Genomic DNA, 25,239 nt, shown 5'->3' with positions numbered 1-25,239 from the left:
CAGTTCCCAACTTTCAATGATGTTTGAACACTTACTGACAACCCCCTCCCCCCACTACCCACCCACTCCTCTAGCACCACAACTTAATTCCAAAGGGCTGGATGTAAAGATCAGGGTGATGGACATGCTCTAGTCATATTCAGAATATGCTTTCCTTGATCAGCACATTATGTAGCTTAATGTTTAAAGCAACAATGAACAAGTGAGACAAAGGGTTTGACTTCAAAAGAGCACTTAGAAAATGCATTGTGTGTAAGCCCTAACATATGGAGGGGAAATCAAGGGTAAAATTGATGGACCACACAGGCCATCCTTTGATTGAGAATACTTGGTCTATAGACAATCCTAACGTAAGAACACTCTCGCATAATATTATTAGATTTTAAAGTCCTACGTATAATGTTGTACATACATACATTTGTTCCTGCAAATCGCAGAACTATTTTACTCTCTTTCTTATCTCCATTCTTTCTTATCAGTTTTATATGCTTATGATGCTATTCATTTCAATACTTTTCTGTATATAGTACAATAGTTTTCTGTATATTCTGACATGGACAAAATCAACTTAATGTACCTCTGTAAAAACAGAACCTTACATTACCTGAGGATAGCCTATATTTGAAATTTCTAAGGGCTTCTCCCAATTGTCCGCTCTAACACTAGGAAAACATCTAGGAGAGCTATAACCAATTTCTTCAAACGTGAATCTTGCACCAAAATTAAAGTCAGGAGACCCAAAAGACCCCAAAACACTAAAATTTGGATACTCTATGATGTTGCCTTTCAAGTGTGATTAAACCAAAGTGTTGTCTGCCCTCTTGGATCCTTTATTTGAAGAAGATTGTGGGAGTTTGTCCAAGGATAGAATCACAACATTTGTTGCATAGGAGACTCTAAGACCTGCTGCTTTGTGCCTTGTTAAAACAGATGTACAATTTAGGGCCATACTTCAGGTTTTACCCTAAATCTGCAAGTTTTTCTTTGCATTTTTAATATATTTCTTAAAAGTTCTACTGTATCGTATTAATGTTCCTCATTCTGATTTGGGGTTTTTTAAATTTGTAAAATGTATAAAAAAACTAATAAAAAAGTTCTACTGTATCTAACTTAATTATTTGTTCAAGGAGTGTGTTCAGATGTTGACAATTCCAGTGTACAGAAATTTTATCTCCAGTTCTTGAGTCAATTATTTTAAATTTCAGCTTTGGACAACCAATGAATGAATGTGTTTCTCACTACATCATATATCTTTATTGGCTTTGTAACTTTTGTGCTCCAATGAGAACAATCCATATTTTTGCTATATTTCCACAAACTATAAAACATCTGTGCACAACCTGAAAACTTTCTTTTTCATTAAGGAATTCAATCAAGCATGATTTGCTTCCAACCACTTTGTTTTGATTCTGATTAGCATGTGCTTCTCCAAGTCAGAATTAATTTTGTCTTGGAAATATAATCAGTCACAGTTTTCTCACCAAGGTTTATCCCTTAAACAACATGACCAACAATAAATAACCTCGGGATTCATCACTGCTTTTTTGGGACAAATTGACTACCAAATTTACAAAATTACTACAATGTTAATACGTTGAACGTACATACATGGTTGTAAAGCACTTTAGGATACCTTGAGGTCATAAAAGATTTAAGGTAAATGTGAATCCTTTTGTCGTTCTTCAATTATCAAAGCTCATCAAATCATTTACTTTTCAGAACATCGAGCTGAAAGTTGAAGTGGAGAGCCTGAAACGAGAATTGAATGTAAAAGCAGGGCAACTTGAGAAAGCCACGTAAGTCACAAATATTGTTTCCACATGATTTATTATGCGTGTCATAAAGTTTGCAGTTACTGAAAAATAATTCTATCATGATGTCCTCTAGGGTTATATTTGTTTGAACAGGCTACAATACAAATACTTTATTGTCACCAAAAAATTGATACTAGAGCGTACAGTCATCACAGTGATATTTGTTTCTGCACTAGCTGCTCCATATGAAAGACTGGAGGAACAAATTGCAATTTTGTTTTCTTTGTTAATAAAAATCCTCCATAGTATACAAGTTAAATACTATTATTGATATGAATAATGAACCTACAGTATGTTACCATGCGCCAGGTAACCATCTAAATCTGTCCTTCAGAGACTGTGTGTCCAGAAATTCTAGTGTGCCTCATCAGGTGTATTAGGTTGTTGAAGCAGGGCACGCCAGTAACTCACCATCATGTGGCTGAAAACATACATATATTCTGAGGCCACCGAGCAGGCTTTATTCCTTTTTGCCATTCACCTAGATGTGATGGTGGAGAGGAACCCACAGTCACATTACTAATCTATTGACTGGCAGGGGAAGAGAAGGATGATTATCGTGTTTTTAGTGGAGTTCATGGACTCTATGTAAATTAAAAAGACCGGGGTGAATCAGAAGGTGTAGGTTTGAAGTTGAAGTTGGATTTGTGGATGGGGAAGAGCTTTGAAGTTCACAAGTGGGAAGGTTAGTGCTGAGTGATTAGTGGGTGAGTAGAGGATCTGGGCATACAGCAATTGTCTTGGAACTGCCTTCTTGAAAGGGCCAGCAATATATTTTCAGATTAGATAGCATGCAAGTTGATGAGAACCTGCAGTTAGTGGTGTTTCTGAACACCCACTGCCCCTTTCCTACTTAGGAATAATGGTCATGGGGTTGGGAGGGACGGTCAGAGTTGCCTGGACAAATAACTACGGTAAATTTTATAGATGATACATACTGCAGCCATTCTATGCCAACAAAAAAAGGATATTAGGACTGGTTCACTAATTAAATTATTTGTTTTATCTGGTTTCTGTCGTTGTTGAAGCTGCAGTCATCCAGACTAGTAGAGTAATTCATCCCATGCCTGATTTGTTCTCTAAACATTTGATTGTCTTTCAACAGTGATATAATGTAAATATGGGAGTAATTACATGAAATCTACATTTGGATCTTCAGTATAAAATCACAATGTCTGAGGGAGTACCCAAAGATGTCTTTTCACGCTATACTTAAAAGAAGCATTCAACAGGGAACATTACTTGATCTAAATCTGATGTGGCAACCACATGAGTTGTGAAAGTGCAGCCCATAGTACTTACAACTTCTGGAGTGATGTGTAATGAATAAAGCAGATTGTTGTCAAGTTTCTCTTTGTGGTGAATATATTTTCAGTTGTGGGCACACCAATAAACAAACTAATATATTTCCCCAGGGATAGAAAACCATATAAAGATTGTGAGGTTTCTGAAGTACCACATAAATAGTTTCATTGCACTTTATAATTTCCTTTTCTCTATTTCTCTGAAAGTACCAAAAAAGTTATTGTGGCCCCAGGTCATCCTTCAAACAAACGATAGCAGGTTACGTGCCTTCTTTGTAATTGTGTCAATACATTGGGCCTGAGAAAGATCTTCAAAGATGTCGACACCCAAGAAACTGTTCTCCCTTTCCACTGGTGAACCCTCGATGTGTGTTCCCTTGACTTCCCTTCCTGAAGTCCACAATCAGTTCTTTGGTCTTACGAATGTTAAGTGCAAAGTTGTTGTTGTGACACCGCTCAACCAACTGATCTGTCTCATATGTTTCTTATATCTGATCTTATATGTTTCCTTATTACCATGTGCGATTCTGCCAACAACAGTTGTGTCACTGACAGATTTATAGATCTTGTTTGAGCTGTGCCTAGCCACACAGTTATGGGTGTGGAGAGAGTAGTAACCAGTGAGGGGAAGGGGTGGGCCAAAAGCTGGTAAACAATAAGCAGATCCAGGTGTAGAGCAGATTGGATGATGGAGTGAAGGATGGAAATAGCAACTGAGGCTGGACAGTGATAGGTGGTGGCAATAGAGGGCTGCAGATGGTGGAATCTTGATAAAAGTGAGAGAATTCAAAAAATGGAGGTTGGGTGAGCAAATGGTACCAGTGGAGAAGGGGACCCAGAGTGAGGGACTGTGTGGGTGATTGTCAAATGGAATAAGAAGAGGATGGGAAAGAAACTTGGTGATAGGGGGGTCTGGAGGGTGGATTTGGAAAGAAGAATATATGTGACAGTGCATGGTTAGATGAGACAGTCAGAGCGGAATATGAGCTGCTGTTCCTTTAGTTTGCATTTGACCTCAACCTGGCAGTGAAGGAGGCCAAGAATAGACAGGCTGGATTGGGAGGGGGGGTGAGCAATTAAAATAGGTTGCAACCAGAAGTTCCAGATGGACGTGGTGAATAGGTGTTTGGCATTGAGGTTGCCTCGTCTGTGTGTGGTCTCACCGATAGAAGAGGGTGCCGTATTGAGAGTAGACAAGGCTGAAGGAGGTACATGTGAATACCTACCTCAGCTGGACTGTTTAGGTCCCTGGATGGTGGTGAAGGAGGAGCTGCAGAGACAAATGTCATACCTCCCACGGTTGTAGGGGAAGTGTCCGGGGAGGGGGAGTGAACTAAGCGTTTGTGGTCCCTATGAAAGCAGTCAGGGGTGGGTGGGGAAATACATGCTGTGATCAGATCATGTTTTAGTTGGTGGAAATATCAGAGAATGACTTGCTGGATGTGGAGGCTGGTAGAGTGAAAAGTAAGGACCAAGGGAACACTATCCCTGTTCTGTCTGAGGGAAGGAGAGGTATGGAAATGGAAGAGATGTAGGGGAGAGCTCCATTGACTACAGTGAGGAGAAGGACGTTGCCTGAAAAAGGAATGGAATGGAAGGCCTCACCTTGATAACAGATACAGTGGAGATGAGAAAGGAGTGTGAGTGGAGATTCACTCAGAATAGCTGTTGTAGTCTGTGAGTTTGAGGATAATCTGGAGAAAGTCAGTATAAAGAAGCAGGAAATGTTAGATGTCACGAGATCTATAAAGGTTAATAAATCTAAGACTGGATGAGATCTATGCTAGGTTACTATTGGAAGCAAGAAAGGGATCTTTAAATCTTTGTTAGCCACAGGTAAGATGCCAGAAGACTGGAGGATAGCTAATGTTGTTCCATTATTTGCATGGGACAACTGGTTGCTACAGTAAATCTTACGTCAGTGATAGGGAAATTATTGGAGAAAATCCTAAGGGATCAGATTTTTATACATTTGAAAAGGCAAAGAATGATCAGAGAAATTTGGCATGGCTTTCTGCAGGACATATCCTGCCTTAAAATTTGACTGAGGAGGTAACTAGGAAGATTAGTGATGCCAGGGCAATAGACAAGTCTTGTAACAAGATTGCACATGGTAGGCTGCTCCAGAAGGTTAATGCACATGGGATACAAGGCTAATTGGATTCAAAACTGGTTTGTTGATAGGAGGCAGAGGGTAGAAGTGTTAGCGTTGGGGTTCTCTGATTGGAAGTCTATGACCAGTATAGTACCATAAGGATCAGTGCCGGGACCTTTGTTTGTGTTATACAATATATTAGCAATTTGGGTGTAAAAGTAAGTTTGCAGATGACACAAAGCTTGCTGGTATTGTAAATATTGAGGAAGATTATCTGAAGCTACAGCAGGATATATGATGATGGCTGGAGCATTGGCAGATGGCAAATGCATGGTGGTGCATTTTAGAAAGTCATGTACAGATAGGCTATATACACTAAATGGTCAGGTGCAAAGGAGTGTTGATGCTCAGAGGGACCTTGGAATTCAAGTCTATAGTTTCTTGGAAATAACAACACAGGTAGATAGGGTATTGAGGAAAATATATGGCATGTTTGCCATCATTGGTCATGACACAGACTTTAAAAGTTGGGATGTTATGCTGTAATTTTACGGAACACTGGTTAAACCACGCGAAGCATGGCTCTGCTGGAGAGAGTGTAGCAAAGTTCACGGGATGTTGCCTGGCATTAATCATGGGAGAATTTTGATAGTTAGGGTTTGTTTTCCTGAGATGTATTTGATAGAGGTATATGAAATGATAAGAGGCATATTCAGGGTACATAATCGGAATCTTTTTGCCTTGGTAGGAATATAAAAATGAAAAGGACATAGGTTTAAGGTATGCAGAAGCAATCTTAAAGGGATTTCTCTAGGAACTGGCTGCCAAGGCTGCTAGTGGAGGCAGATATGACAGGTGCATTTAAAAGGCTCTTAGGTAGGCACATGAATATTCAGATAATGGAGGGGTGTGGACCACATGGAATTAGGTGTTACTAGCTTAATTAGCTCTGCATGACATCAGGGACTGAAGATAATTTGAGGAAATTGCAAGCAAGGTAGACAAGGGAGATGCAGTAGACGTGGTATACTTGGATTTTCAGAAGGCCTTTGACAAGGTGCCACACATGAGGCTGCTTAGCAAGATAAGAGCCCATGGAATTACAGGGAAGTTACTAGCATGAGTGGAGCATCGGCTGGTCAACAGAAAACAGAGATTGGGAATAAAAGGATCCTATTCTGGCTGGCTGCTGGTTACCAACAGAGTTCCACAGGGGTTGGTGTTGGGACCGCTGCTTTTTACAGTGCATGTCAATGATTTGAACTATGGTATTAAAGGATTTGTGGCTAAATTTGCTGATGATACAAAGATAGGTGGAGGAGTGGGTAGTATTGAGGAAATAGAGAGCCTGCAGAAAGACAGATATTTTAGGGAAATGGGCAAAGTGGCAAATGAAATACAATGTTGGAAAGTGCATGGTCATGCACTTTGGTAGAAGAAATAAATGGGAAGAATATTATTTTGATGGGGAGAGAATTCAAAATACAGAGATACAAAGAGACTTGGGAGTCCTTGTGTAAGATACCATAAAGGTTAACCTCCAGGTTGAGTCAGTGGTGAAGAAGGCAAATGCAATGTTGGCATTCATTTCTAGAGGTATAGAATATAAGAGTAGGAATGTGATGTTGAGGCTCTATTAGGAATGCGTGAGACCACACTTGGAGTATTGTGTGCAGTTTTGTGCTCCTTATTTTAGAAAGGATATACTGACATTGGAGAACGTTCAGAGAAGATTCATGAGAATGATTCCAGGAATGAAAGGGTTACCATATAAGGAAAGTCTGGCAGCTCTTGGGCTGTATTCCCTGGAGTTCAGGAGAATGAGGGGGGATCTCATTGAAATATTCCGAATGTTAAAAGGACTGAACGGATCAGATATGGCAAAATTATTTCCCATGGTAGGGTACTCTAGGACAAGAGGGCATGACTTCAGGATTGAAGGACGTCCTTTTAGAAAAGAGGTGTGGAGAAATTACTTTAGTCAGAGGGTGGTAAATCTGTGGAATTTGTTGCCACAAGCAGCTGTGGAGGCCAAGTCATTGGGTGTATTTAAGGCAGAGATAGATAGGTTCTTGATTAGACAGGGCATCAAAGGGTAAGGGGTGAAAGTAGGGGACTGGAGATGACAGGAAGAAGGAGATCAGCCCATGATTGAATGGCAGAGCAGACTCGATGGACCAAATGCCTACTTCTGCTCCTATATCTTATCGTCTTATGATAACAGAGTACTCACTTTATCCACAGTCACTTATTTCAAAACTTTGGGATGTAAGTCACTGAGCCATTGGGATTTATGATGTGCAGCATCACCACGTTCTCTGGCACTTTTTAAAAAAATAATATTTAGTTCCTTTAATTTCTCATTATCACAAGACCCTTTCTTCTCTGGAATCCAAAGCAGACTTCTTTGTGTCCTCTGTAAAGACAGGCACAAAGGAATTGTTTAATTGCTTTGCTATATTGTTACTCCTTTTCCCCATTCATTTCCAGTCCTGATGAAGCATCTCAGCCCCAGACGTTGACTGTTTATTCCTCTCCATAGGTGCTGCCTAACTTGCAGAGTTCATTCAGCATTTTGTGTGCATTGCTGTGGGTTTCCAGCATCTGCAGGATCTCTTGTGTTTATAAATCCTCATGTCTCCTGTTGTAAGGAACCATAATTTCTCTTGTTGGTCTTTTCATTGTTTTCGTGTCTTACATCCTATTTTAGCATCCTGTTTTTTCGCCAATCTACATTTATACTATTTTCTTAATTGCACTATGAATGCCCTTCTCCATTTTGAGTGTTAATGACACAAGGGGGCTCTGATTAACATCCTTGACCTGTTTACTGTGTTCTCCTGGTAATATATTGCCATGAATAGCCTAGAATAGAATGCCTGTTTTGGGAGTCTGCTGTCAAACATGTAAATCATATGGCTTACCCGTCAGGGCCAGAGGAGTGTAATTGGAGTCTCAATGCTGGAAAGGATGCTGACATTGGTTCACTTATCCTCCCAGCCGATCTGGCAGAATTTGAGGTGATTTTGCCTGCAATAGGAAGTCAGTGTGTCAGAAACTTACAGGAGGAAGGCATCACTGCTTCTCAAAAGCCAATAAGCTTTGAGTTGATTTAAAGGTATTGATCTGCCTATGCTCTTCTTTAAATTGCCACAAGCTAGTCTGGAGCACTGATGTCAATGATGAATTTCACTGCTGCTTTCACTCAGGTAGCTCTCAGTATGTGGGAAGTGATTCATGCTTTCCCAAGGCTTTCCATACACCATTGTTGTTGGAGAATGATGTTATGTAGCAGGAGCAAGTTGGTAAAAGGCCTTTGTTTTGCTGGTTTAAGTGGAAGATCAATTCTCTTGTTTATTTTGCAAGCTAATTGACCATCATTTGCTACCTTGCAATATGGTAGACTATGAAGAACTTATTTGTGTACAATAGTTTGTTAACTGAGATTGGAGTGAGCTTCTTTCGGGAGTGGAGGAAGGATAGGTGGAAATTTTCCCATTAGTCCTGCAGGTTGGCTCCACTACAGCAGGAGGCTTGTTCAATCAATGTCCCTGGAAAATTCTACTGATCAGTTAGCTGGTGAGATCAAAATCTTAATCTGATCCATCTGGGTTGTTTTTCCTCTTGGAAGCATTCTTTTAAGATGGCTATCTCCTGATTTTCTCACTTCCAGTCAGAATTTACGATACACAGTGTGCAACCGACATTTGGTTACATGTTGGAATTCAGTGTGTGCTGCAATTGTTTAAATATTACTGCGGTGGATCTGCTTGCTCATTCCAAGAGTGTTCAGGTGTCCCATTGCTTATCTGAACTGCAGATACCTGCTTGAGAAAGATATTCTCAGTTCATTTAGCTAAGGATACTATTGTCCAGCTGACCACAACTCCTTCCACTAAACACCGTATTTTAAACATAATGGGAGTGTGCATGAGTATCTAGATTTTGCGTCACAGGTCTTTTTCTCTTTTCCCAAACACTAGGCTAGAGTACAACTCTAGACTCATACCAATGCAAGATGAAACACAACTGGCATGAAATGTCTTGCTTCCTTCCAAGCACAGATTCCAGAACCATAGGTGGAAAAGCTCAGATTGTAATTTATATGAATTAATTTGCTGGTGCAGCAAGATTGTGCAGAGACCAATTCCAATTACCAGGCTTCATACTGAGAAAACTTAGTTTGGCAGCAAGTACAAACAATGGACAGAAAGTTTAAATTCTATTTCTGGTACTCTATAACATTCGCATGGTGTATATATGCTCAGAACTCTCATGGGTCATGGAATCATACTCAAATAAATAGTGAGTAATAGGTCTATAATCTACATTTAGAAATATCTGAACATAGTTGTTCTTGAGAATGCCTGGCACCATCTGGTGGATTGGACATACAGTAATAATGCTTATTACTAGTTCTGACACTCTTTACAATTCATTACTGTGGAAATAATGGTCTATATCTTGCAGTAAGGAAAATTGTGAGGCTTTCAGCAAGAAGGCTATTACTATATTTAGTCACTTATTACCCATTACACAAGGCCATAAAATGTTAGGCTTGTCCATTTAAGTGACAGTGAATAATTCACAGCCTGGTGAATCTTAAATACAATGAAAACATTTTTCTGACGCTGACACCTCCTTTTATCAGTGTTGTATGCTTGTTTCTTCAGCTTTTAATTATTGGAGGTTATTTTAAAAGATTCTGATTGATTTTTTTCCTATCTTTCTTTGCATCTGTTTATTTCTCTCTCTGGGGCTTGAAGAAAAGGTTTTAATCTGTGGTTTTTCATTTGGGCTCTGCAAATATCAGAAAGCATTCTTCATTCAGTTTTGTTGAACATTTTGTTAGTTCACTTGTTCATGCTGCTTTTTGCTGACAATGTCACAATATAATTCCCCTTAATTGTCATGATAAACTTCATAGTCTGACAGTGGTCAGGAAATAGCTGTTTGCAAAACCTTATCACTGTCATGTATTTGATGTTTAAATTAATCTTTTAAACTTAGTCGGCTTTCTCACACTTTGCATTTCCAGTTCTGGTTTTGAAACTTAAATTTTTTAGAATTTTGTGAAAAAGCACATTAGTCAGCTGAATGACAAATGCACAGAAACACTGCAGCATGCTCAAGAGTCTGACCAAATTCAATGACCCTTCCTGAGGCCGCAGATAGGAAGACTAACTCACCCATCATCTGGCATGTCTACTTAGAACTAGATTAAATTACTGAGTAGAAATTGTCTTATTTTTAAAGGACATCTCAAGATCAGAAATTTAATTCAATTTTCAATTAGAGTTTCATTTTTAAACAAACTGTATGGAAAAAAAATAATCTCATAACTTAGACACCATACTGAATGTATATGGTTTTTGCACCCTCTTGTGGAACTGTTATGTGCTGCACAGTTCAGAATTATTCCTCTCTCATATGGATGGAGGATTTACAGAAATATATATTTTAAACTATGGCCCAAGTTACAAAATCAGATGAATAGTACAGATAATTGCTATGCTGGAGCCTATTAAACGTATTACTTCATTTTCATCGCGTCTTCTTATCAATACAGATTTTAGATAGTCATCTTCATTATCCATAATACTTTTTCACTGTGTCTTGTAATGTTCTAATCAATAAACTTTTAAGGATTTAGGCAAAAAAGATACTACTAGGGTCTGAACCCCTGTGAACAATTCCCGGGAATTCAAGGGCACACTTTCCATCCTCCACCTGCCTTTGAGGTCTGTACTAATATCTTTTACTGTGGGGAGAGGCCAGGACATTAGCAGAGGAATAATGGGCCTTCAAAGCTACTTCCACATTCAGTAAACAAATGGCAGATATGCTCTTAGGCCTCAACTCTAGATTCCCACCTGATCCATGAAAATTTAGTCCAAAAAAGATACATGTAGCAGCTAGTTGAGAATTTCAAAGATTCACAACTCCATCTTAAATAGTGAAATTCCATCTTAGCTCAATCAATCCCTTATTCTAAATTTACTCCCTCATCCTAACTTACCTTGCTGGGGAAAATTTGCTCACACCATTCACCCTCTCATAAAATCACTCTTATTCCTCAAAGCACCAGGGAGTGAAGACCCAGTCTTTTCAGTATTTCCTTTTAATGTAACCTCTATCTTGGCAGTCAATGTCATGAACTTTGCTTCATCAGCACCAAGGTAAAATATATTTTCCTTAAAGGTGGAGACCAAAATTGTGAACATTGAATTTCGATTTCACCTATGAAAGTGGGGGTTCCAGTTGCATAAATATATGTTTTGTGTCAATCAATAAGCTTTTGTTATTGATACAATTATTAAACTAGATACTGTATTCTCCCAAACTTTTCTACTCCATGAAGCAGCTGACTCCGGGTTGGTTTCTGTATAATGAACGCCATTGACAAACATGATCCTGCTTTAATTCAGCGCACATACTATAACAACATTGCAGCTAGTATCAGCTAACAAAGCATAGATTGTGCAATAAACTTTTGCTGGTCTGGACTATGCATTTACTCCCTAATTACTTGACTGAAGCCCCCAAGTTGATTTTACTTTTAGAAGTAAAGTTGGTTTAAAGGAGATGTCAAGTTAATTATGGAGCAGGAAATTAATTTGAGATTGTATTTTTGTTTATAAAATCTGAACTCTGATATTAGCACTTAGTATCATTTACCATTGGTGGATCACATGGCAGACATAGCTTTCTCCTTTCACAGATAAACGTCATTCATTCAGCTCAGGCATACTTGCTTGAAGGACGTTTCAAATAATTATACAATATTATTCTATATTCCTGGCAAATCCGTTGTGAAACCATGTTGGCAAAACATTGCCTGAGTCTGCAACAATACATTCTGGTGATTTCGCTATTGTTTAGCTTTGTGTTAAATGTCAATAAAAGAAATATTTAATTGGGATGTTGGTTAATCAGGGCAGCTGGTTCTTTGGGATATCTCTTAAAGAACTAAAACTAATTGAAAAAATAGTAGGGATTCCCTTTGTTTATTTGGGATGCTATGTCACTTAACTGGGACGGGATACTGTTGCCAAACAATTTCTAACTACGCAAGTTGCACGAACTTGTGTTGCCCTTAGACACTACAGCGTGCTTAGAGTGAACAGTTTTTAAATAGAGTCACTTGCTTGTATTTATGTTCAAAAAGCAATGATTTTTGTCACTGATAGTTGACGAGAAGTAAGCAGTAAGACCATATAGAATTGTTTTGCTATTTGCGTTTTCAAGCTTTCAGGCTTGGTGAAGCCAGAAACAGCTGGGAGTGAAAATTGAACAATTTCACTATTTTAACAAGTTAGGACAATGAAAATGGAGGATGCAGTTGTCAAAAGCACTGTATGAAGACAGTTCGTTATCTACAGTAGGTGTCTGCACTGACTTTGCTCATTTACTGTCAATCAAAAGAAAATGACAATGTGTTAGTTGTCCGTCATAACTGACAATGGCAGTGAAACTTATGCAGAAGAACTTTAAAAGTGGAAATGTTGTTGCACTGGGACAGTTCCACTCACTCAGCCTCTCATGTCTGGGTCCATTGGTATGAATAGTCATCAGAAACTGGGGTCTTCCCTGATTACAATGGATAACCATGGCAACTTCTGTGCACTATCATGCCTTCACTCTTCTCAAAGAATTGCCAAACCACCTTCTTGGCCATTGGATCTCATTGTCGATCTCATCCACCCAGTCCATTGGAGCTGACTTCACATGCTAGGGCAGACACGTCCTCTATTTCACTAGAGTATGAGGCCCACTAGCTAACCTCACCTGGTTTATTCTGCCTGTCGAAGCAGTGCATCAGGTGTGGTCACTATCACATACAAACAACTACTTGGAGCCACAGGTGAGAGCTGAGAGTCCAGTGGGGACCAAAGTTGAGTAAGCTGCCCCAGAATGGACATGATAAGCCCCTTCACCAGAAGTGCTACTCCTCCCTGGATACCCCATACAATAATTCATATATGATATACTGCCCAATATGATAATTTATTAGGAACTAATACACATTTTTATAGCACTGTAGTAACATCAGCAGTATTCTAATTTGTTATTTGCTTCATTTAAATGCATAATTTGCTACTCAGTAAATTATTATATTAAGTTTAAAGATACTAAAAAAGGTGTTTTTTTAAAAATATCTTTTCAATTATTTCCATAAAACTTAAGCTAATTGGGGCATCTGCTTACTTGGACCAAAATGTACTGTCCCCAATGTGTCCCAATTAACTGGAATCCACTGTACTTTGCCCCTAACAGGAGGAAATAAATGTTGAAGGCCCAGGTTTGAAGCTGTGCCATTGTGAAACATTGCACAAGTTACAGGAACTTCACTGGAACAGCTTTTACAGGTGTGGCAGTGATTCACTTGCTGCCATCAAGAAAACTGCATCTTACATTCACAAAGTGGCCTTCTGTACATTAGAGAAACCAAACATGCATTGTGTGAGTGTTTTGCAAAATATTTATGTTCAGACAGTAGGAGTGACATTGGGTTTCCGGTTGCCTGCTGTTTTAAATTCATCACGCCCCGTCCATTCTGACCTCTCTGGGCGTGGCCACCAGTACTGTTACTACGTGGTCCAATGTGAGTTCAGGGGACAACACCTCGTAATTTGTCTCAGAACCAGATTTATTACCACCGAGGTTTATTGTTTTGTAGTGGCATTGTAGTGCAAAGACATAAGAATCTACAAATTACAAACATAAATAAACAGTGCAAACAAATGGAGTTACGAAGCAGTGTTCATGGACTGTCCAAAACGCTGATGGTAAAGGGGAAGAAGCTGTTCCTAAATAGTTGAGTCTTCAGGCTCTTGTGCCTCCTCGCTGATGGTAGTAAGGAGAAGAGGATGTGTCCCAGATGGCAAGGGTCCTTAATGATGGATGCCGCCTTCTTGAGTTACCATCTCTTGAAGATGTCCTTGTGGTGGGGAGGTTTGTGCTCCCGATGGAGCTGGCTGGGTTATGATCCTCTTCCTCCTCTTGCAATCCAGTGTATTAGAGGCTCCATACCAGCCCATGTCACAGCCAGTCAGAGTGCTCTCCTTTGTACAACTATAGAAATTTTAAAGGGCCTTTGGTGATATACAAAATTTCCTCGAGCTCCTAATGATGTAGAATCACTGGCTTGGCTTCTTTGTAACTGTATCAATGTGTTGGGCTCAGAATGTTGAGATGCTGACGTCCAGGAACTTGAAGCTGCTCACCCTTTTCACTGCTGACTCCTCAAAGAGGACTTGTGTGTTCTCCGGACTTGCTCTTCCTGAAGTCCACAATCAGTTCCTCAGTCTTGCTGACACTGAGTGAAAGTGTGTACTTTATAGCTTGCGGGAGCCAGTATTAAATTCAGCAATTTCAGATAACTTGCTCTTTCATTCTGTATGTATTAGGACTGGCCAATTTATTACTTGTGTGTATTTGGGTCCCTCTCACCCCTCTCCTCCCCCTTCTCCACCTCTTCTCACCCTCTTCTCACGCCTCCCCTCCTTCCTCTGTTTCCCTCTCGCCGTCCAGCAGTAAAATTAAGGCTTGGTTGCTCTCCAGCATAACTATTTATTCAGATTTACCAGCTACAACCTCAAAAAGTATCAAGTTGTGGCAACCCACTTTCTAGCGCACTCGAACCGGCTCACAAATAGCCAGCGCACCGGCACAAAGGCCAGTCCCAAAAGGGCGCCAGGTCTGCTTCACCAACAAAGGGAAAAGCCTGCGGGGGTTTGTGAGTACGTACCCCTACAGCATCCGCGCCCGGGGAGGGCGGGATCAGGGAGGCTTTACAGCAAGGCTGTGAAGTTCGAATAAAATCTTCTTTAACTGCAGTTTACCGACTCCGTGTCGTTAATTTAGCACTGCGTGTAGCACACCGCTACCATTAGTGACCCCGACGGTCCAAACGATTTTTGGACCGGAGATGGACGACGCCGCATCTGTTCATGCGGTTTCGTTGAAACTGCCAAGCTTCTGGGCACTGCAACCTCACCTCTGGTTCCAGCAAGCAGAAGCCCAATTCCACGTTCGGCAGATAACCTCAGAGGACACACGTTACTACTATGTGGTGAGCTCCCTCGACCAGGACACAGCGGCCCAGGTTGAGGAGTTCGTACAGTCTCCCCCAGCGGACGGCAAGTACACAGAATTCAAAGCCCTGCTCATAAGGACTTTCGGGCTCTCACGGCGCGAGCAGGCTGCCCATTTACTGCACCTGGATGGCTTGGGAGACAGACCTCCATCGGCTTTAATGAATGAGATATTGTCTCTGGCCGACGGACACACACCCTGCCTCATGTTTGAGCAGCCATTCCTGGAGCAGCTGCCCGAGGACATACGCCTGCTGCTGTTTGACGCGGATTTCAGCGACCCCCGGAAGGTGGCAGCCCGGGCGGACTTGCTGTGGAACGCCAAGAAGGTGAGTGGGCCGTCCATCGCACAGATCACCAGGCCACGCTCCCAGCAGCAAACCAGACCAGGCCCGGCCACAGAGCCTGCTAACCCCAGAGGCAGGGGTGGGGAGCCCAACGAACAATGGTATTTCTACCACCAACGGTGGGGCACAGAAGCCCGCCGCTGTAGCCCGCCCTGCAAGTTCCCGGGAAACACCAGGGCTAGCCACCACTGATGGCTACGGCGGCTGGCCATCGGGATAGCCTCCTGTATGTGTGGGACAAGAGGTCGGGACGCCGTCTTTTGGTCGACATCGGTGCCGAGATCAGCGTCTTACCTCCGACGAGTTATGACACCCACAACTGAGAACCCGTTCCCCCCCCGAGTGCCGTGACCAGCAGCACAGTAAGGACCTAAGGCACCCGTACGGTGCAGAGATAGTTAAGCTCCAGCCGGTTCACGTGGGACTTCACACTGGCCGCCGTAGCCCAACCGCTTCTGGGTGTGGATTTTTTGCGGGCTCACAGCCTGCTGGTCTACCTGCCGAGGCAGAAACTGGTCCACGCCGAGACCTTTCAGACGTTCTCCCTGGGTGAAGCCCAGTTGCTAGCCCCACACCTTGACTCCATCATGCTGTCCGACAATGACTTCACCAGAGTCCTGGCGGATTTCCCATCGGTTCTGGCACCGCAGTTCACGGCAGCCATGCCCCGACACAGCGTACAGCATCACATCCCGACCCAGGGACCACGCCTCCACGCCCGTGCTCGGCGGCTTCCCCCAGACAAGCTTCGACTGGCGAAGGAGGAGTTCAAGAGGATGGAGGAATTGGGGATCATCCGGCGGTACGACAGCCCATGGGCCTCCCCCCTGCACATGGTACCCAAAACGACAGGGGGCTGGAGACTGTGCGGCAACTACCGCAGGCTGAACGAGGCTACCACACCAGACCGCTACCCTGTGCCGCACATTCAGGACTTTGCAGCAAACCTGCACGGCGCACAGATCTTCTCCAAGGTAGACCTCGTCCGGGGATACCATCAGATCCCGATGCATCCTGACGACGTCCCCAAAACGGCTCTCATCACCCCGTTTGGCCTTTTCGAGTTCCTCCGCATGCCTTTCGGCCTAAAGAATGCCGCACAGACGTTCCAGCAGTTAATGGATGCAGCGGGACGCGACCTGGACTTCGCATTCATCTATTTGGATGACATCCTCATGGCCAGCAGCAGTCGTCAGGAGCATCTGTCCCACCTCTGTCAACTCTACGCCCGACTGAGTGAGTACAGTCTAACAATCAACCCGGCCAAATGCCAGTTCAGGCTCGACACCATCGACTTCCTGGGCCACAGGATTAGGGGCAACCTCTCTGCCCGCTAAGGTAGACGCGGTCCGCCATTTCCCCCGACCCACCACAATCAAAGGCCAAGAATTCATAGGTATGGTCAATTTCTACCACTGCTTCCTCCCTTCAGCTGCCTGAATCATGCGCCCCCTGTTCGCCCTGATGTCGGGTCCGGGCAAGGACATTACCTGGGACGAGGAGTCCGCCGCTGCTTTCACTAAAACGAAAGAAGCCTTGGCGAACGCCGCGATGCTAGTGCACCCCAGAATGGACGTCCCTACCGCCCTCACTGTAGATGCATCTAACACGGCAGTCGGTGGGGTGCTGGAGCAACTCATCGCGGGTCGCTGGCAACCCCTGGCGTTTTTCAGCAAACACCTGCGGCCACCTGAGCTCAAATACAGTGCTTTCGACCGGGAACTGTTGGCGCTATACCTGGCAATCCAGCATTTCAGGTACTTCTTAGAAGGTAGGCCCTTCACCGCGTTCACGGACCACAAGCCGCTTACCTTTACGTTCACGAAGGTGTCCGATCCCTGGTCGTCCCGCCGGCAGCGCCATCTGTCCTACATCTCCAAAAACACGACGGATGTCCGGCACGTCTCCGGTAAGGACAATGGCGTGGCGGACGCGCTCTCTTGCCCTAACAATCATGCCCTTTCCCAAGGGGTAGACTTTGAGGCGCTGGCAGAGGCGCAGCAGGCAGGCAAGGAGATCACGAGTTACAGAACCGCAGTCTCCGGTTTGCAGCTCCAGGACCTCCCCTTAGGCCCAGGTGAGAGGACCCTACTCTGTGATGTTGTCCCGTCGTCCCAGCACCTTGGCGGCGACGCGTTTTCGACTCCACTCATAACTTAGCGCACCCCTCCATCCAAACAACCAGTGGGCCAGAACGTGCAAGCACTGCCAGATGGCCAAGTGCAGCAGCACACCAAAGCTCTGCCGCAGCAGTTCCACCCCACCCACCGACATTTCGACCACATTCATGTGGATATCGTGGGCCCCCTGCCAGTGTCGCGCAGACCAGAGGCGATCCCGCTCACCGACACCAATTCCAAATCTTGCGCCCGGGCACTGATCGCCACCTGGGTGTCGCGCTTTGATGTACCGGCCCACATTACCTCTGACAGAGGCGCCCAGTTCACCTCCAGCCTGTGGTCAGCTATGGCCAGCCTTCTGGGGACACAGCTGCACCACACAACTGCCTACCACCCACAGTCGAACGGGCTGGTGGAGTGTTTCCACTGTCACCTAAAGTCGGCTCTCATGGCCCGCCTGCGAGGAGCCAACTGGGCGGACGAGCTTCCCTGGGTCCTACTCGGCATCCGCTCGGCGCCCAAAGACAATCTGCACGCCTCGTCGGCCGAGTTGGTGTACGGCGCGCCCCTGGTCGTCCCAGGGGAGTTCATACCAGCCCCAAGGGGGCCAGAGGAAGAACCTGCAGCAGTCCTGGGCAGACTACGCGAGTGGCTTGGTGACCTGGCCCCCATACCCACTTCGCAGCATGGGCAGAACCCGACCTGCGTACCCAAAGACCTGCAGAACTGTAAGTTTGTGTTTGTACAAAGGGGCGGGCATCAGCCACTGCTGCAACAGCCCTACGAGGAGCTGTTTACGGTGCTCCGGAACAACGGGTCCACATTCGTGCTGGACGTTGGGGGGAGAGAGGAGGTTTTCACGGTGGACTGACTCAAACCGGCCCATGTGGACTTGGCACAACCGGTCGAGTTTCCGGCACCACAGCACAGAGGCCGGCCTCCCAAACAGGGTCCGGCCCAAACTGTGGACATTGGGGGGTGTATCACCATTTCTGGTGGAGGGGGGGTTATGTGGTGACCCACTTCCTAGTGCACTTGAACCGGCTCACAAATAGCCAGCGCGCCGGCACAAAGGCCAGTCCCAAAAGGGCGCCAGATCTGCTTCACCAACAAAGGGAAAAGCCTGCGGGGGATTGTGAGTATGTGCCCCTACAGCATCCACACCCGGGGAGGGCGGGATCAGGGAGGCTTTAAAGCAAGGCTGTGAAGTTCAAATAAAATCTTCTTTAACTGCAGTTTACCAACTCCGTGTCATTATTTTAGCGCTGCGTGTAGCACACCGCTACAAAGTGACCTTTTGAATAACGTGACATTATCATATAAATTGAAATAATTGAAAATCTCAGCAGGTAAGGCAGCATCCGTGGAAAGAGAAACAGTGAACTTTTAATAAGATCTGAGAGAGAAAGCAAGTTAGTGTAAGTAGCAAAGAAGGGAGGGAGGACAATGGGTGGAGAAAGGGAGTGTTTGAAAGAGGCTGTAATGATGTCGCGATTAAATAGACAGTGAAAGTCAATTTAGACCATAAGACATAGGAGCAGAATTGTGGTATTCGACTCATTGAGTCTGCTCCGCCATTCAAGCATGGCTGATTTATTTTCCCTATAAGTCCCATTCTCCTGTGTTCTCCTTTTAACCTTTGAAACTCGTATTAATCAAGAATCTATCAACCACACCAGTCCAAAGATTCACCACCCTCTGGCTAAAGAAATTCCTCCTCATCTCTGTTCTAAAGGGATGTCTTTGTATTCTGAAGTTGTGCCCTCTGGTCCAAGACTTTCCAACAATTGGAAAATCCTCTCCATGTCCACTCTTTCTAGGCTTCCAATTCAATAGGTTTCAATGAGATCGCCCCCTCATTCCAATGAGTATATGCCCAGAGCCATCAAATACTCCTCATAAGTTAACCATTTCATTCCCAGGAGCATTCTCATTAACCTTCTCTGGACTCCCTCCAATGCCAGCACATCCTTTCTTAGATACAGAGCCTAAAACTGCTCACAGTCTTACAGCTGTGATCTGCCCAACACCTTATAAAGCCTCATCTTTACATCTTATCTTTAATATTCTAGTCTTCTCAAAATGAATGCTTTCCCTACTACCCTCTGAATATGCAAATTACACCTATGACTTCCAAGTCGATTTTGAAATTTTCTTCTGGTTAGAAACTTTTATTATACCTTTATTTAATAATAAAGGTTAAGAATAAAGAATACCTTTTATTCCTTTATACCTTTATTCTTTCTACCAAAGTGCATGATTATGCACGTAACTCTTATTGTTTTCCATCTGCTCGTTCTTTGCCCAAGTTCTTCTGCAGAATCCCTGCTTCCTCAACACTATCTGCCCTTCCACCTTTCTTTGTAATGTCTGCAAACCTGGCCACAAAACCATCATTCATCATCCAGATTATTAACTAATGAAGCAGTTCTTTATGTTCACCCAAGAGATGCAAAGAATCATTTGATATTTTCTTAATGGAGTGAAATGTATTATTGCCATTTTGTAGATTTGAGTTTGCTGGTTATAAATTGAACTATTTGTGGAGTCTGGGAGTCCAGCCTCAGGGAACAGTTATTATGTGATACAAAGCTAACTCTAGAAAAGTGTTCACAGATATGCAAAGCTGGCTGGCCATCAGAAAGAAGCACAAGGGGTGAGAACAGACTAGACAAAGTATGCCAGGGTTATTTAGATGTTGCAGAGATTGAGGGAGCAACATGAAAGTGGAACACTGTTTAGTTTGGGATGAAAGGAAACATCTACTAGTAAATTTATCAAGGATTATTTTAGTTTCCCTCATTTAAGATGATTCGGAAGGACAAACTGGGGGCAACAATAACCCCATTAAACATGTGTACCCAGTGGGTATCGAGATTAATATCAAATGAAGTGACATGCTGAGAATTTTCAAATACCCAGAACACTTAAGGAAATAAAGACAAAAGAAATCAAAGAGTAATTAACTATTGGGCTTGTTCTGTCAGTCAGTAAAATCACTTCTGATTTTATAGCACAGCATTAGGTTCTCACATTGAATCCACATAACCTCAATTTCCTTAATTACCAAAAGCATATTAAACTAGCCATGAATATACTCAATCAGGCATCCACAGCCTTCTTCAGTAAAGGGTTATGAAGATTCACTTTTCTCTGGTTGAAGAAATGTTTTCTAATCCCAGTCCAGAATGAATAACCCCTTATACAGAAGCCTGTGACACCAGATCTAGACATCTCAACCAGGGGATGTCTGGAGATGGTTTAATTCCTGTACCTCCTCTCTCCCCACCTTGCAGGGACACGCCCTTCCGCACAAAATTTCATGCACTCTTCTTCCACCATGATATACTGCTTGTGGTACTCCCAATGTGACTTGCGCTGTTTTGGTAATACAGTATGAAGTGTGGGCTAGGTGACTGGTTTATTGAGCTTTGCACCTTGTCTGCCTTGGCCACCCCAAAATCCCAGTTACATGCTGTAACAGCTGCTTGAAACACAAACCAAAACTGCTGAGAGACTGAGTGAGGGAATTAACACTGCACAACACATCTCCAAATTACTGAGTTCCAAGTCAAAAGGAGTACATTTGATCCTTTATTACAAGATCAGCAAAAACAAGCAGAAAAGAGGAACAATCAAAATTAGTGATTAAAAACAAATGAAGCTAACATAGTGATAGCAAAATTAAATCCATTCCCTGGCTCACCTCCCCTCTAACTAAATTAACTGCACAAAGGGTGAATACATGACTATACTCGTTTACTTCTACCACATCAAACAACATGACAAATTAGCATAACCCGTAATAAAAACGCAGAACACAGAATACAATAGAAGCAGACAGAAAATCGATACGTGGCTCCTACATGTCATTTTCAATTTCCTTTCCCATTCCCACACCAACCTGTCCATCCTAGGTTTCTTCCACTGCCATACTCAGCTGAACCCCATTGCAAACTAGAATTTACCTGGGTAATGTGCAATCCAGTTGTATGGACATTGAGGTTTCCAATTTCAGGTAACTCTCCCTCACTTTTTTTCTTCCTCCTCTAATCCACCACTGCTCCTCACATTTCTAAACCCTTTCACAAAATGCCTCCTAAACCCATCATCTATTTTTGTCCCCCTCCCCCTTCTGGTTTCATCCATCCACTACCCACACATTTCACCCACTTTCATCTCCCCATCTGGTTTCAACTGCTCACTTCTCCCTTAACAGCTCTCATTATGACCTTCCTTACCTACTAGATTCTAGTACTTGTAGCTTTTGCAAGGATACCCAAGTTCCCCTGAATACTAACAAGTTTGAATTTCCCACCATTTCAAGAGGGTGCAAATTCTGCAAATATGAAATTAAACTTAAAATAATGTAGATACTTGATATCTACTGAGGAAGAAACAGAAGTAATTTTCTAGGTCAGTGACCTTTCAAAAGAATTGGGAAAGTGTTAAAAATAACATTTTATATTGCAGACCTCAGTTTTGTCTGTGGGAGCTTGCTTCATGATTTAGATTGAGCTTTTGGAGGAAGTGACAAAGATGACTGATGAGGGTAGGACAGTGGATGTTGTCTAAATAGACTTATGTAAAGTACTTGACAAGGATCCTCATTGTATGCTGGTCCAGAGGATTAAGTCATATGGAATCCACAGTGAATTTGATACAAAATTGGTTTGGTCACTACCACTACCTGAAATTGGAAACCTCAATGTCCATACAACTGGATTGCACATTACCCAGGTAAATTCTAGTATGCAATGGGGTTCAACTGAGTATGGCAGCGGAAGAAACCAAGGATGGACAGGTTGGTCCAAACAAGTGTGAGGTATTGCATTTTGAGAGTTCAAATGCGAGAATAAAATATGCAGTAAATGGCAGGACTCTTACTCTCATCAATATACAGAGGGATATTAGGCTGCAAAGTCAGAGCTCTCTGAAGGTGGTAACAAGGGATAGGGTGATAATGAAGGCGTATGGCACATTTGCCTCCATCATTCAGGGTGTTGAGTATAGAAGTTTTAAAGTCATGTTGCAGCTGCATTTAACATTTGGTGTATTATATACAGTTCACCACACTATTAGAAAGATGTGGAGGCTTTGGAGAAGATGTGCAAGACATCGTCTGAAGTGGCAAGTATTAACCATAAGATAAGTTTATCAAACTTAGATTGGTTTCACTAGGGGTAAAATGAAACAAATTTATAAAATTATGAGAGGCATAGATAGGGTAGATCAATTGCAGATTTCTTTTGGAAGCAGTGAGCTGTAGGTACCTGGAACATGCTACCAGATGAGGTCATAGGTGCAAACATAATAGTGCTGTTTAAATGGCACTTGGACTAACACATAAGCTGGCAGAAAATAGAGGGATATGGACCATGTGTGGGTAGACAAGATTCGTTTAAATTGGTACTACAGACATGGTAGGCCGAAGTGCCTGTTCCTGCAATGCACTGCTTGTATATCCTGTGTAGTTAAGTTTAATGGGTTTGGGGAAAGTGAACTAGAACAATTTTTTGACAGAGTACAGACCAAGTTAAGTGATACAAGTGCAGTTGGTGACATCTGAGAGAACATGATGAATGTTTGTAAATCGTTATTGATCTTATTGGAGTTGTGTAAATAGCAAGAGTTGAATGGGTGCATTAGAAATAAATTTTAAAAATATTGGAGCTGTGAGATGCTGAGCACAGAAGTTGCTGAAAATCTGAAATTAAAAAAATTCTAGAAATTCTCATCTGATCAGGTAGCATTTCTGTGTCAGCACTGACAACATCTATATCATCTCATTAATCTTGTCTTTGTCATGTCACCAATATTCCCATCATTCTCTCCAATCCTCCCTTCCCTGTAAGCTAGGACTGTAAAAGTGATAAAGAAATATGCATTTTAGTGTCGTACATTCCAGAGATAGTCAGTGTGGAAGAAGGGCATGGTACCACTGCTTCACATATTTATCACTTTCTGTAATAAAGCATCGTTGCTGGTTGTTTGAATTACTTTTTTCCCATTGCCTGTGAGAATAATTAAGAGACAAGACGCTATGACAAAACTAACTTCAGTACAAGTTTAATAATGTTTATGGTCAGGTTGTTCTGTCTTGTAGTGTGCTTTTTAGAACTGAGCTCCCTCCTGTATTTTATTCTTCATTGTTTTAACTTTTAATATTCCTAATGTAATCTATCATATAAATGTAATTATTTACAAGACTTTTCTTATATAATTTTCCACCTGTCTAGTCTTTGTCATTTGAAGGTTTTTGCTTCTTTATCTACAGGTGTCAGGATTATTGATTGATCTACTAAAAGGGCCATTCACATATTAAGCTTAACTAAGCTCTAAATTACCTAGTTGTTTACTTTGGGACTGCTATAAAATAACTCAGTGTGCGCTGTCCTTGAAAGAACAGTAACACTTGGCTGTTCAGCTGCAAGGTTATTGCCGCGGAGTAGGATCGTGCTCTTCCCCAATTTCCACTTCCAGTAGTCCAAAGAAAATAAACCTTCCATTTTCCATTTAACATACTTCAGATGTCATCAAGCACTCTTCATGCTTGCCGCTGTAGTCTCCAAGGGCAGTAATATCCTACCTTCAAGGTGGCCTGAAATGTATATTCACATCATTAATTCACACTTTCACTAAACAGATTAATCTGTGGATTTGCTAAACCGTGTGCTATTAGAACTTAACACCTGAAAAAATAATCTCAATGAATTCCAAATGTTTAAAAGAACATCCAAAGCATTTAAAAAAGAACATTCTAAAATTATATGTAAACTTAACAACAACTAAAACAGTAATCAGAACTAAATGTAAAACATTCTCATCTAGAAACTCCTTCCAACAGCTCTGTAAAAAAAAGTTGATGTTGCAAAGCTTAACTGGAAAACAGCACTATTGCAACATTTCTGGGAAGCTTGGTGTCTTTCTGGGAAATGTCACCCCAGACTTTTCAGTAGAAGCTTCCTGGCACCTATTTTCCAGCATAAGATTTCCAGCATAAGAATGACATCAACACAAGTGCAGAAGTTTCCTCTGCAGCATGATTTTCAGCCTTACAGATCTGAAAAATGATATGTCATTTACTGGCAGGACAGTTAAAATACCTTGACTGCACCATTTAACTAATAATATGAATTCTAAACCATTTGGCTACCCCAGTCCTGATTGGGTGTATCTCACTAAAGGTGGTGAATACTTATGCAATCAATTATTTTGGAATTTATATTTGGAATTAATTTAAATCACTTTGTAGAGATTGGTTTTAGAAACATTGAGTGTGTGTCTTCAGACTCCTGTGCTTCCTCCTTGATGGTAGCAATGAGAAGAGGTCATGTCTTGGATGATGGGGATCGTTAATGATGGATGCTGCCTTTCTGAAGTATCGCCTTTTGAAAATGCCCTCAATGCTGGGAGGCTAGAGCCCATGATATAGCTGGCTGAGTTTCTGCATTGTTTTCCA

General features: G+C 42.4%; 1 protein-coding gene across 2 annotated transcripts in view; it reads left to right on the top strand.

Moving 5' to 3' along the window:
• pde4dip (phosphodiesterase 4D interacting protein) overlaps positions 1-25,239 on the top strand; it is a 417,345-nt gene that overhangs the window by 207,206 nt on the left and 184,900 nt on the right. For both annotated transcript variants that reach the window (XM_059984447.1, XM_059984446.1), the window contains one exon: positions 1,720-1,796. In XM_059984447.1, coding sequence (XP_059840430.1) covers positions 1,720-1,796 — 77 coding nt within the window. The remainder of the gene's footprint in view (positions 1-1,719; positions 1,797-25,239) is intronic.

This window comes from Hypanus sabinus, chromosome 11, assembly GCF_030144855.1.
Source record: "Hypanus sabinus isolate sHypSab1 chromosome 11, sHypSab1.hap1, whole genome shotgun sequence".
NCBI lineage: Eukaryota > Metazoa > Chordata > Chondrichthyes > Myliobatiformes > Dasyatidae > Hypanus > Hypanus sabinus.
This window is presented reverse-complemented; position numbering and strand designations above follow the sequence as displayed.